The 14,513-nt window shown below is 40.6% G+C and overlaps 2 protein-coding genes across 2 annotated transcripts in view; both read right to left on the reverse strand.

Moving 5' to 3' along the window:
* LOC306776803 (disks large homolog 4-like) overlaps positions 1 to 2,095 on the reverse strand; it is an 86,763-nt gene extending 84,668 nt beyond the window's left edge. Inside the window, exons 1-2 of the mRNA XM_079267650.1 lie at positions 2,022 to 2,095; positions 637 to 807 (exon numbers count right to left, since the gene is read on the reverse strand). Coding sequence (XP_079123776.1) covers positions 637 to 807; positions 2,022 to 2,040 — 190 coding nt within the window. The 5' untranslated portion in view covers positions 2,041 to 2,095. The remainder of the gene's footprint in view (positions 1 to 636; positions 808 to 2,021) is intronic.
* Positions 2,096 to 8,923: 6,828 nt separating this feature from the next.
* Positions 8,924 to 14,513, reverse strand: part of lrrc7 (leucine rich repeat containing 7) — a gene marked incomplete at both ends in the record, with an annotated part of 57,257 nt that continues 51,667 nt past the window's right edge. Inside the window, 2 exon segments of the mRNA XM_079266765.1 lie at positions 8,924 to 9,034; positions 10,659 to 10,733. Of these exon segments, the coding sequence (XP_079122891.1) occupies positions 8,924 to 9,034; positions 10,659 to 10,733 (186 nt within the window).

Genomic DNA, 14,513 nt, shown 5'->3' on the forward strand with positions numbered 1-14,513 from the left:
CATGATGCATGAAGTCAAGATACAACTTTAACACCAGAAACAGCTTGATTAAAGGTGAAAGTCACAAACAGGAACTGGTGTTTAGTGAAGAGCACACACACAAAACAGAGAAAGGAGTGTTACTGTGAGAACTAAAAGGTGTGGGCGTGGCCAAAGCAGGCAAGATCAGGGATTTAGAACCAGTTTGGTAAACTGGAGTGTTTTCCTTCATAACAAGCAGAACAAACCAGTTACACACAGACTGTTAACTCTTGGGAGGAATTCAAAGTTGCAACACATTCTCTAAATGTATGCAGGCGTTCTACAAAGGGACCTGTGTTTTCTGCAGGCTACATCACGCCTACATGTTTGTGTTCTGATCTCTTTGAGATTTGAGAAAATGTAATCCAGCATTAAAGTATGCTGATTTAAATACCTACATGTCTGGTATGTACTGTGAAATGTAGCCTCGGGTAGAAACCCATACAGATGTCAAATCCAAGTATCAAAAAATGAAAGGCGAATCAACAGGCTGGTTAGTAGAAAAAAGCTAAAAATAAATCGAACCATGTCTTCAAAATCAACAGCTCGTGTTGTAACACCGGGTATAACTGGAAGTGTAGAGGAACAGGGAACAAACAAACTAGCTATCCTTACCAAGCAGAGCGCTGAAGAGCTGACTTTGGAAGACATTGATGACTCTGTCCAGAGACTGCTGCAGCTGGGAATCTTCCTCCACGTGGCCCTGTCTGGTCCGGCTCTGGTTCTGCTGTCTCTGGTCAAGTTTGGCCCGATACTGCTGGAGAAGCTCCAGGGCTCGCTGAGCATCTGAATACAAAATACACAGGTAGATAATGACAGGCACTCTTAAGTACAGCAAGGAGATGAATGTACATTAAAAGCCTCTAATTGAGGATTACTATGGTTAAAAACGGTGTCTGGTTCAGGCCTCACAGGGTCGCCTTCAGGGTTAAGTTAATAGGAGACAGATTGATAACACCTGGCTCCACATAGTGGTGCCAGAAGAATGTTTTCTTTTCCCTCTCTGGCTCAACTACTGCCAGTAGAGTTTCATTCTTTTGCATCTACGTTGAATTGCAAACTTGACAGCAATTAAAAATCAATCAGTAAATCAGTCATTTACGAGGATGTAACTGCTTGCTTAAGAAAGGTGAATCAAGGTGCATGTTTGCCCTCAGCTCCCGAGGTAATTTCACTACAATATAATATAAAACTGAAAATTGGAATGTTCGAATGATATTTGAAGTCATCTTAATTATAGGGGTAACAATTCAAAATTAAGCCTATTTATGGCAGTTTATCTGTGTAACAGTCACAACAATTAGGGTTATAGGCTACTATGGCGTAATGTAAGTCTGATGCAGAAGGACATGAGGGCAATAGTAGATAATAGATAATAATAGAGTTTATGGTGTTAAAGAAAGGTGCAGACCACATTCCAGTCTCTATGGCACTCTGAACAGCTGATTAAACCGGAAGCACTGTCAGCCACACTGAATGGCACACGGCACTCAAATATTGATTGTATCAACAGCCACATGTATCAAGCAGAACATGTTTCACACATTAATAAGTTGCTCAGTCAGACACTCTAATACGGCATGCAATAAACATTCAGCAGACTCAACCAATCTTGAGCTGAATTGTTCTTTCTCAGGTTTGCATGTCCCGATCAGATTGTAGGAAAAGCAGATAGAACATGAAAATAAAATACTACTTGGTGGATAACATGTGTGCCAAATTGAACTCAATGTCTATATGTAATAATGTAATAATGATCTGAACGTTTCGTGCACTGATAAACAATTCAGCGTTAAATTGCACGTGTTTCAGAGAAGTTTCGGGCGAAGAAAAGCCCCTCGATGAGCCAATAACGTCACAGTATCATCGCAGCCTTTCAGAGTTGTTTTAACTGCTGTATTCGATATCGTTTATGAACAAAATATCATACCTGGAGGTTTAGCAATAGGCCTACTACAGAGATAGCAACACAAATAAAAACAATGTAGCCTGTTGTATACCTTTCTGTCGCACAGGCATGGTGACACGCTCAGTCCTCCCGGGCCGTGCGTCTGCGTGTCGCTGTGACTATCTGTTCCTACAGATGCGTGCGTCTGCGTGTCGCTGTGACTATCTGTTCCTACAGATGCGTGCGTCTGCGTGTCGCTGTGACTATCTGTTCCTACAGATGCGTGCGTCTGTCCCGGGACAGCCGGCCTCCGAAGTGGGACACCAAAACGACAGCAGGACAGTCTACGCCGACCTGTCTTTTCGTCGAAAGAGAAACTTCAAAAGGAGTTTGGTAGTCCCAAGAAAACCGTGACAGCAGCGGAGGAAAAAAAAAAGAAACGTTGATGTCAAACGCTGAGAGCCGTCGCAGCGTGGACTTAGTACCCGGAGCTTGTTTTTGTATTTTCTCTCCTTCTCTTTCACTTCAACTCTTCCTCTCTGTGTCGCGTTGGTAAAACGAGTCCTCCATTTCTTCATTCAGGTGACTTGACTCCAAACGCTGTCCGACCGGTTCTTAAACGGGATGAACACACACACACACGCACGCACACACACGCACACACATGCATTCGGCTCTAAACACCAGGATTGGTTCTTCGTATCTTCTAGTAGCTATTCGCTGATCGTGGCATTGTCATGTTAAACAGCTATATTGTGTGCCGTGGATGAAAGCCCGGTTTATTCCAGGGCCAAAAGGTCTGCTGGATCTAGCCCACATCTAATCCACTCAGAGCTAGATTTATAAACTCTGATTAGTCTCCCAGAGGAAGTTATGTGCAGCAGCTCCTCCCATGATCCCACTGTTTTTAGCTGCTACTGCTGAATGATAGTTGCCATACATGTGTGGACTAAATTGAATGTTGCACTGACTTGTTGGCTATAAGTGACAGGAAACATGTATTTTGTACGTGTGGTCTGTATGGTCTATTTATGGTGGCCACACACTAAAATACTATCACAATCTAAAAAGAAAGGTGTAGTCTCTCAGTGAACCAATTGAAGAAGTCTTCCCTGTGTAACTCTGGTGGTATTGTCGTGGTAAACTGTTTTATTGTGTTGAGTAAATTGAAGGGGTATCCAACCTGGCTTGTCCCCATGTCCAAGCCGATCCATGTCAATTACCAAGGCCTCAGACAAGATGTCTATTTGCTCATTATGTTTCATACAAAGTGAGAAGAAAAAAACAAAAGTAAGTTAGTGTGTCCTTTCGACCCTTTTGGTTCTATAAGTATTGCACTGCAGAAAATCAAAAGTTAGATGCCTTGTGTTTGCACACAACCGTTTTGCTAACAGTTAACAGCAAGTTACGTTCTTCATAGCCTATATCTTTTGATAACAGGGCAATTTCACGATCTCAAACATGATACAGTTTGATAAAATACATAATGTTCAAAATACAACATGGTACAACAGCTACCTTTGCAGGCCTTGTTAGAAGCCATGCAGTTCCACTTTTATTGGAGCTAAGCTCACTGGTTCCCGCTGCTTCCACCCTGAAGCTAAGCTAGGCTTAATACAGCCCGGACCTACAGTATCTCCAACAGAGAGGAAGTTGGTATTTATCCTCTCGTCGAACTCTGGAATAGAAAGCAAGTAAGTTAAAGTAAGTTGATTTCCTTAATTGTGGGAGCATACCCTTTATATAGTCGTGTCAATGACACCAGTCTCTGATATTTTATGACACATTAGTTTATCTCCGTCACAATGTCAGCTATCATACCCTTGACAGCGGAGATGCCAACAGTTGTCAGAGTGCAAAGACAGAACAGCAAAATCAGAAATGCAAAGTTCCTGCATGACAACCATTAGTCCTGCATGATGGACTCAAAGCTCCATATGTCTGTGTATGTCTGTAGACAGTAGAGAGACTGTAGCGACATTTCATCAGCAAACACACACTCACCACACACACACATACGCGGGTAGCAGCTGAATGCAGGTCATGGACTCAGTCTCTGGTGTTGTTATTGATCAGCTCAAGAGTTATTGACAGCTTTGCTGGGTGAATAAAAAAAGCTATTGCTCTGTATCTCTTACACTAACACACACTGAGCATAAATTATGGGCCAGCGTAGGGGGGGAAATGTATGCATGATTGTGTCAGTGGGTTGGTCAGTCAGCACACAGAAGTATCTTTTTTTCAATGCGCGTGTGAGTGTGTAGTATTATCCTCTTGTTAATTGTCGGCCTGTAGCACAGTAAGCAGAGTTGTTCTGCAAAGGGCACTGATGTCAGGAGAATAGTGGGGAATGGTACAAGACAGACACAGGGCAGAGAGTGTATCAGCCAATGATGCCTTATAATCCAGTCACGCATCTTATTACACGGTATACCACAATAAAAGCGGCAGTGGTAGAAGTACTCAAATCCTTTATTTGAGCTGAACTGCAGTGTAATATTCCATTACAAGTAAAAGTCCTGCATGTAAGTACAGAAGTTGCATCAGCACAATGTACATCGTCAAATTACTTGTTCTGCAGAAAAAATGCTTATGTGAGTTTTATAGGTCTATTTATATTATCAGAGCTTAAATTCAGAGGCAAAGTTTCACTGTGTGCTGTGCTGTATACAATGTGTGACAATACAAGTTTATTGTGTAAGGATGTTTTACTAGTTACTGTTTGATGTGGAGCTGACTTGTACTACTTTATACATTAGTTGGTATTTTATAACAATGTATCATATGTTATAAGCTGCTATCTGTCATGTAAATGTATAATTATAGTAAAAAAAACATTTGCCTATGAAATGTATGGAGTAGAAATACAAATAAGAATACACTTTCCTTAATTGGCCATTAATAGCTAAACGTGGTGAATAAATTAAGGCTGGCTTCGAAGTCCAGTTGGCAAAGAGCAATTAGAAATTACAACTGGTTTAGGACTTTGTGAATGCATGAACAAGCTCCAGTTCAAAAGAAAGCATTCTTATGTGATTATAATTGATCAAACACTCTTCTCTGAGCTGCTGAAAAATACAAACGTTGACAAGGGTGTTCTACCTTAATGAGAAAACTCTGTTTGTGAGGCAGCTTGACAAACTCAGCCATCCCTCTGTAAGCCACAGCTCAGATAAGTGTCAGGAAATAGATGAGATGGACGGTTGGAGAGGGATGAAGAACAGTGTGGCTGTCAGACTAATGGACAGCCAGACAAAGGAGCATCTGCTGAGACGACGAGAGCTTCTCCTGACTTTAATCCACAGAGAAGCAGAGGAAACTGAAATCTCATAGACCTGCTGAGGCGATTGTCACCGACCTCTCCTCTTTCCTTTCTTTATCGCATCCCTTTTTTTTTACAATACATCCCTTCTTTACCCACTCTACTTACTCTCCTTTCACTTCATCCCGTTCTCTTACATTCATATTTTTTTCTTGCTACGTTCCTTTATTTCCTTTCCTTATTTGGGCTCCTGCCTTGCTAGTTTTCTCTTTATTCCCAATATACTTCCTTACGTCCTCTTCTGCACTTTATTCTGTCATAACTTTCTTCCTTTCCCTAATTTGCCCCACCCCCTTCCTCTTCCTTTGCCCCATTGCCCCTTACACCTTTCTCTTCTCCGACAGCAATAAAGATGCACACAGAGGAAGAGCAAGAAGAAAATATCCCTAAAGCCAGAGCTCAGTGTACCAGGAGGAACCCAGATTACCAATAGTGACATTTTTATTATTTGTACAATGGAGACTTTAGTACATTATTCAAAACACTTCTTATATACTGAAAAAATGGTACGTCCCAAAGCCCAAAATGGCTCAAGTATAATCGCTGCACAGCATTTTTTCAATTTTATACATATATTATTTTTTGTAAAAACTGTATCTTAAATATTATTTACAGATAGCGTCTGCAAAATGCATTCTAAACACATGATATATATTATATATACTTCTGCAATTACATGTCTCCGCAATAATACTTAAACTTAAAACTGGAAGGATTTCAACTTGCATGTGCAAATAAATAAATAAATAGTTCTGTTAAATCATCACTGAAGTTTGTCCAACTTATAACTCGACAGCGGTTCTCTCTTCGGAGGTCAAAGTACTTTTTGTCACACAACAGAAAAAAGCAGCATTCAAGTTGGGTAGGTGTAGGTACTGCAGAAAGCATGAGTACATTCACAATCAATATGAGTCATTTTAAATTTGATTTCATTCACAGCTATGTACAGTGACACCGTCCTCAGCATTTGTTCAGCTCTTATGTAGTTTAAACACATAGAAAATGACTGTTTTTATAGCCATATACATATATATATATAATATATATATTTGTATAACACAAATTCACAATTACAGTAGAAATACATTTTATACAGTTTTGGATAGTACATGTGTCGGTCTCCAAAGTCATACTGTGCGTACTTCCGTCCATAACTTTGTTATAAGTGTCATTATTATAAAATATCACCATTTTTTTTGAGCAAAGCTAAGGTATATCAATATATTTAGAAAGAATTACCTGAAACATGTAGTAAAAAATAATTATATTATCAAACCTTTTTCTCTGTCTTTGATATTTCAAACTCTAAATAGGGTTGGGTGGGTAACCAGTGGTTAAGATGAAGTCTCTCAACCACAAGACTAAACTGTACCATTTTGTGTCCCTTATTCTGAAGCAACTAAATTCTAACGCTTAATTAAGAGGGTCGACACAAAATGGGCACCAGGATGACACTGTCATGTCGAGTAACAGCAAAGGACAGTGAAGGATGTTGTTTTGCTCTGGATGAAACATCAGATGTTAAACAGAACAAAACAAAACTCACTGTCATGAAATGCCTTCGAGACACCTGTTGCATTTACACAGAGACAGAAAATGAACCTCCTCTCGCTCTCTTTCCGTGGTCACTTCTGTCAAGTCGACTCAGTTTCTGAAGCGTGACCATGGAGGTCAGATCATATAAGACTACATTTACACGGCTCCAGAAGCCTCTCATACAGTCCGTTTCTACATCGAAGTCTACATTGTTATTTTCTCTCCATGTCCACATCTAATTGTGAACATTCACCAACCAAAGGTTGGCAAATCAAAATGTCCATGTACAGCTAGTGTTAACTAGGATCTCCTCAGGTTACAAAAGTTACACTGAAATTTCAAGTGCAGCCAAAAGCGTTTGTGGCACAGATCAGATCTTTCCCTGATTGTCTAAAAGGGGACGATCTGTTTGATTGCAGATTTACCCCTGAGGACAGTATTTGTATTGATTCATGTCGGGACATTTCCCCATTTCTTTTCTTTGCTTTCTGCAGGGAGGCCAGAGGTCAGGATATTTCAGCAGAGCGGATGCTTGCAGGCCAGGCCAAATGTTAAAAAACACTTTCCCTACCCACTCAAGCCACGCCGCTGCTCTCACTGTGTGCGGATCAGATCTGGGCCACAAAGTGGTAAAGCTCTGATGTTTTGGGCCTGTGTGTAAATACAACCAGGGAGGGGCAGAGGGTCCATATGGCACCAACTACAGAACATCAGTCTCACTGAAACTCAGTGGTATAATACAGCATGATTCTTCTACAAAGTAGAGAACTCTATAAGCCAACAGAAAATGGCTGGCTGAGAGTGACCAACAATATGAAAGCATGCTGTGACTTTATCATACAACTCAAACAGCTGAAAAAAAGGATGTAACATTGCTGTAACACTAGAAAACAGAACTTCAGAATATGTCACAGATATTATGAGTAATGTTACAGTGTGTGAGTGTGTGCGACTGGTTTTATTGTAGCAGTTGAATTGTAAAATCAGGCTAGAATATAGACAGGGCTTCATTATGGACAGAGCGCACCATTGCATATGTGTTGTGTATCGGGCAACATATGTCTACTGTGTACACGTGTGTGTATGTGTGTGTGTGTTTGCCTGTTAGCTCATGTGCATGGCAGTGTGTGTAAACATTAGCGTGATTTGCTCAATAGATGGCACTGTAGGACAAATTGGGCTCTGCTGAAAATCTCAATGGGCCGAGCCTCAGTAGTATTGCTTTAGCTCTTATCAGTACACCTGTGCAAGCAACAGTTAAAAAAAAAACACGAATAAAACAAGAAGCAGTAATGAACTATCAACAGTGTTTTCTTTACAGGAAAAAAAAAATCAGTGGTATACTTTTAGAAAATTGTCCATTTGGAGAAATAATCTCTGTATGTTTGTAAGAGAGAATTCAGAATGTGGTTTATCAACAATATTTATATTAATCATAAACTTTTAGAGCCGTCTGTCCAGGCCCCAAGGCGAGTGCAGCTCCAGAAAGCTGCAGCTCTATATATGTACACAAGGCAGAAAGTCTTAAGTGTTTCCCTTTCTGTACACTGGAGGCAAAAATACCTGCAGAACAGAAGACAGCAGAAAATAATAAAAACACAAGACAGCGATAGAAAGAGAAGAACAGAACAGAGGATACAAGTCAAAAGAAGACAACAGAATAGAAGACAACAGAAAAGAGAACAATGCAAATGAAGAACACGGAAAGTGAATCATGTGCTACACCAAAAACAAACCAATAAATATCTAACATGGAAAGCAAAATAAAAGGCAGTGGAGAAAAGCTGAAATACAAAAAAAAACGATTCAAACTGATCAGATGACTACCGAACCACAAAATCCAAACTGCAGCAGCCCTGTAGGGACTCGAGGAGTCCTCTTGTTGTCTGTCCAGACGTCGATCAGGTCCCTGACCGCCGGGAGACAGAAGAGCCGATATGTTTCCTATGGTACATTTGGCACTAGTATTTGCCTTTGGTCCAGCAATAGGCAAATAAATGTCTGCGTGTTCCCCTAAAAAGGTAAAAAAAGGCGGCTCATATTTCAGTTCCACAAGCCTCCAGCGGAGGGCAGGTGGGGTGGCATGGGATGGCGATGAGCAGAGTCGAGAAGCGTTGGTGTGTTTTGTTTTTGTTTGTTTGTTATAAAACTATTTTTTAGCAAGTGCTGCTGTCTCGCAGAACAAACATGTCCACCGTCCGCTGGAAACTCTTCAGCAGAGAGACGGCTGTCTCGTGCTCCATGTGTAAAAAACTATGTCCGTTAGCCTGCAAGGCAAACACGCAGCACAGTCAACAGCATGTGTGTGTGTGTGCATGTATGTATAGAGGTATGTGTACTGCAGTATTTCCATACATGTGTCTATGTGCGTGTGTGTGTGCGTGTGTGTGTGGAAGGATGGAGGGTCACTGCCATCATTATCTCAGTAACACATCACTGTTGGGGAAAAGAGAGAGAAGAGGAGGAGCTACACAGTCATGCTGTAGAGAGAGAAGGGGTAAAGACAAAAAAGGGCTTTTAGATGAGTTCATCCAGCTAGACTGTACATCTGTGGAGAGAAGATGAAGGGGGAGGAGAGGGGGGAGTCAATCTGTCATGGTAAAGAGCTGGCATCTCATTTTGACCTCGCAGTACAATCCTCACGCTTCCTTTTGGACTCATAGCTCGAGCACTGTACTTTGAAACAATAGCTACAGTAAATATCAATGAAGTCAATGATTGTGAATCATTTCTGTGTCGTGTTTAAGGATTCAATTTGACTGATCTACATGGGAGGTGAGAATTGATCGCTTTTTGTTGCCCCTGGGAATGTATCCCCGCAAGGTGAAACAATGCAGGGATACTGCAATGAAACGCAATTTCAGCAAATAAAATGAATGTTTACTTGTAGTGCACCCATGTTTCTTTCATTATATTTCAGAGAAACAATCTCAACAATAACATACTGTAATTCTTACTGCACAATGCAATGCAGAAATGTTCCCTGTTTTTAGGCGCAAATTGTATGCAAAGTTACTGTACTAGAATGAGAGTTACTTGACCTGGAAATATCTAAGTGGCAGCTAATACTTGTAGTATGAAGAATGTCTTTATTGGCTTGTCATCAGGTTCATAAAAATCCATGTGTGAATGCCCCGTTTGCTGATATGTCAACGACTGGTGGTTTAACTTTTGTACTTTTTTTCCTTTCACGCTTGTTATACTTACTTTACTTATGTTCTTCGTAATGTGTTTCATGATGACCCAAATGACAGCTACAAGCAGAAACTCTTTGGTCTCACAATAAACTTGTGCCAGAAATTTCAACTCTGCTGCAATATCTAACATGATCAACACCGTAGTCCCACAGTTGTTACAACTGATTACGAAGCTTAAAGTTAGTTCAGCCTGGATTTCCTACAAAATGGCCTTCAAATAATTTCCTCAGTCTCATAGTAATAGTAATAATAATATTATAAACGACATATTGTTTTAGGCTGCTTAAATCCTCCTGTGATCTTTGGCTTTCGGGCTTTCTCTGGCTAATGATGGAAGAGAAAGAGGGTTTGGGGGGTCATGCCTGATTTCAGGATCAACAGGTACACACAGAGGCAGAACATACAGGTGGGAAAATGCTAAACGTCTGACACAATCTAGATGGTGAGATAACAAAGAGTACAAAGAGTACCCGCGGGTGAGTTCGTGATCACTGGCTCCATCACTGTGGTGCGTCTCTGTTGAATTCAGCTCGTGTGAGAAAATGTCCAGCTAACAGTGAGCAGGTAAAGAGTGCACAGCTTCCTACTGAATGCTCTGCCTCTGTGTTTATAAAACAGGGGAAGGCTTAGGGAGGGAGAGCGGGCAGGATGCGGCTGTTTCTGGCCCAGCTGATGACGTGTGAGAGGATGTTACCTGCAGTAGCTTGTCTCCGGGCTGCAGGGCGGAGGCGGCGGGCCCGTCATGCTGTACCCTAGTAACAAAGATACCCTATAAGTCAAAATGATACACCGTTAGGACGACACAGGGACACGATGGTTTAGAATCTTTGCCTTTCTCATTCTCATTGCAATATCCACTCCCCAAAAAGAAAATTCACCTTACTGCCAAAGATATACAAGGCAGTTCACCAATGCATTTTCTTTGTTCCAAATTTAGAGAGGCATGCAATTCATGATGAAATAGAGTTGCAGTTTGGAGTACTGGGGTTTACTTACTTTCCGCATCTATCTTATAGTTTAGAGATGCTGAGTGAAACATACCTCCCAAGAAGACATAGATTACACATGTCAAAATGGTTTATCGGCTATTTATACAGATAAAGGACTTTGCATCGATTTCAGGTTAGAGGAGAGAGAAATAGATATGTGTATATACGGTAAAAGTATACTGTATAAAGAATAGGGCAAGAAGAACAGGTGTGGGATGGGTACTGACTAGGGGGAAGAAGTAGGTAGCGGGAAGGGCAGAAGATATTTCATCCCCCATATTTTCCTTCAATAACCCAAGGCAGAGATTTTAAAAACACCAACATCTTTTCACGGAGAGCTGAAAGATGTTTTTGAACACAGAAAGTGTGGGACAATGCAGTTGCATCGACTCAACGCGGTTCAACAGGTTGTGCACCTGTTGAACAGTGACAAATAAAGTGAACAATACAATGCAGTAGTGAAAGTGCAGCGGCACCTTCATACCACGGTCTATGGGTGGATGCAAGAACAAACACATATATCGCATGTTAGAGAGGTGCATGTGTTAGAAAGCATTTGTTTAGTTACCAGTTATGGTAGCACTGGCATGTATACAGTGAGCCTCATATATGTATACATTCAAATCATTTTGATTGTGTGGCTATGACATGGTTTCATTTGTATGCAAAGTGGTGCATTTATGCAATGTTCGCTAACTTGCTGACATACTGCAAACATTGTTATTTGGATCAGTTCATTTTACTCCTTTACTTCTCAGGCACTGAGAAAGTGGAATATGGAGCTCACTGTACATTACTAATATGTTTGTTAGCAGCTGAAAATTGTGTCGTGTTAGTCACAATAATTAAACAGTTAAATACACTAAAAAGCCGTTGGACACAAAGCTGCAGGGACCTGCAAAAACCTTCCATCAAGAAACATGTATTTATATTTCAGGACAGTATTGGGGATGAGGTTTTTTGCAGCTCAATGATAACATAGATACATTTTCTTTAAAAGATGATAGTTAATAAGTATGTTATCGACAGCAGCTCAGTGTGCAAAGATAGCATATTTAGGAACAGAAAATTGGATTTTCAAACGTTAATGACCGAGATCTGACAAAAAAATCCATGTTCTGCTCCTTAAAACCCTGTCTTCTGATCTTAAACCGAGCCTGAGAAGATAATACATCAAAGCCCAGGATCCCACTCCTGTCAATACGGGAACTGAGTTACCGTCTCCGCTCGCTGAATCCTAATTAGCCAGAGGAGAAACTGACCCAGTGGCTTAGAGAGTCCTTTAAGTCAAACTTAGAAGATCTTTGTCATTTCTTCTTTTTTAGAAAGCTGGTAATGACCTGTGGCAGGTTATAAGGACTTGAAAACGGTAATAAATCAGTGAGAGATCTAAACTCTGAAACAACTCGTCAGATACAATGTGATAAGGGAACTGTTTTGAGAATTGTGTTTTGTAAATGATCAATTTTTTGGATCATAAAACACAAAGAACAGAAAACAAGGAGAGAAATATTTTGTTTGAAATTGAATGTGAATACCGGTAATAGGTTTTCCAAATAATTTTAGATCAATCTTGATATGATGATTCTTGTCAAATAATTTGTTGTTTACAGTAAAACAAAATGTAAATGTTACATATACTTGTATATATATAAAAAAAGAATAAGTGTGTTCTTCTAGCCCAAATAAATGAATGGGTGCAAATGACAAGCTAACCACAAGGGGACGCCACAGTCCTGTTGCACAGCCGTGGCTGGCGTCGGCTCCAGGGATCAAAACCACAGATGTATAATTTATCAGTCATGCTGTTTTGGTTCACAGTCCTTGAAACTATTTAAACTCTGGCTCAATTTAGCCTTAATTCTGCCCTTAATTTACATTCAAAGACAATGTAAACCGAATAATGTCAACTGTTTGACTGAGATAGTCACAACTATATATGCAGACAAACCAAAACAGTTCTCAGAAGTAGGTCAGAAAAGATGATCAAAATCAAAGGATTCTGCATTTGTTTGAGCTAAAGCTGCTGACAAATCGGCCCTGGGTTGACAACCATTGAAAAGAACACGAAAGTAACGTTCCACTGCTTCTGCAAGAATCCTCCCGAGTGTGGATGGACGAAACAAGAGGGGCTTTAACGGAGGGCAAATATCTTCCACAGTTCATATCGCAGCACATTTAGGATATCTAAATGCACATTTCACAGTAGAACATTTACGTTGGAACCATACATACTCCCACTTGTTAACTGACATCACTGCAGATAGCCGGGTGATCAGCAGGTGACTGACATTCACTGTCATGTTATGATGGTAAAGATGAACATTTTACTCTCATGTGAAGTATTCTTCAATATCCATGAATCCGTATTCAAATGGATGGATCATGTATGTCTTAATCTAGACCTACAGTGTACCTTGCTCCTGTATAAATATACTCTATGTATCGTATAATTACTTGACTTGACATGTCAGAGAATCACTTGAGAGCATTAATAATGGACAGAGCGCAGCTGGTGAAGCTTTACGGATACAAGTAGACATGGGAATGATGAAATAACTGTACGTGTCAGCATCTGAGTCACTACTTGTCTACTCAAAACGTAAGTTAAATGATGAAGTGACAGTTTTCCATATCATCAACCCCCGCCCCCGACTTAAATTAATTCACCATTTGTCACCATGGGCTGCACAGAGGCCGACTGTTTTAAAGCGCTCTTATTGTAGGCTTTCTATTTATAGACCAGCTGTCGCGTCAGTTCCTCAACATCTGACTAGCAGTCAGTAAAATCTGCCATGCTTTCCCCTCTGAGATCAGAGTGTTGAACATCTAAAATCACCCACGGTGTCCCAGAACTAAAGCAGCCTTCCTAAAATAGCTGGCAGAGCTCTGTGAGCAGCCTCGCTTCCTTTAGACTGACTATAGCAGCATGTTTCTAGGACAGACTGCCGTGTGCAGCAGGCCTGGGGGATCTGCAACCCCAACAGGCTCCCAAGCACAGGCACACACTGACAGAAGCAGTCAAACCCTGAAGTCGAAATGATAAAAGAGTTTGGTATTTCTTATAATAAGATGTGTACATGTGGGCACAAATCTATTTCTAGATACTGAAATATTCAAGTTTGTTGCCACAACTTAATTTTCCAAGGTATCCAATAGCGATGAGCACACTACAGACATGAACCAAACAAACTAGTAATATGTGGTATCAAATCATTCCTAATTATATAGTTTACCAAACTCAGCTATCATTTCACTGAAGTTTTCTATCCTGTTTGGTGATGGTAACAAGAATTTCTAATATTTCAAGAGGTTTAGTTGATCAACAGTTTAGATTTATTTTCCTCTCCAAATTCATGAACTTCGTTTAAACTGATGTTTTTCAGAAGTCTGTAGTTTAGGACCACAGACTCAAAGAGACTCAAAGTTTAACCAAGTCAACTGCTGCCTCACAGACAGACGGACGGACCAAACACTGCGGTAACGGGCAGCAGTTTCCATGGCAACTCTGAGGTAAAGCCGGGGAGGCTGCGATTGGCTGGCAGGCCGGGTCGGGTCGT

Source organism: Melanostigma gelatinosum (genome assembly GCF_949748355.1).
Source record: "Melanostigma gelatinosum genome assembly, chromosome: 4".
In the NCBI taxonomy this organism is placed as follows: domain Eukaryota; kingdom Metazoa; phylum Chordata; class Actinopteri; order Perciformes; family Zoarcidae; genus Melanostigma; species Melanostigma gelatinosum.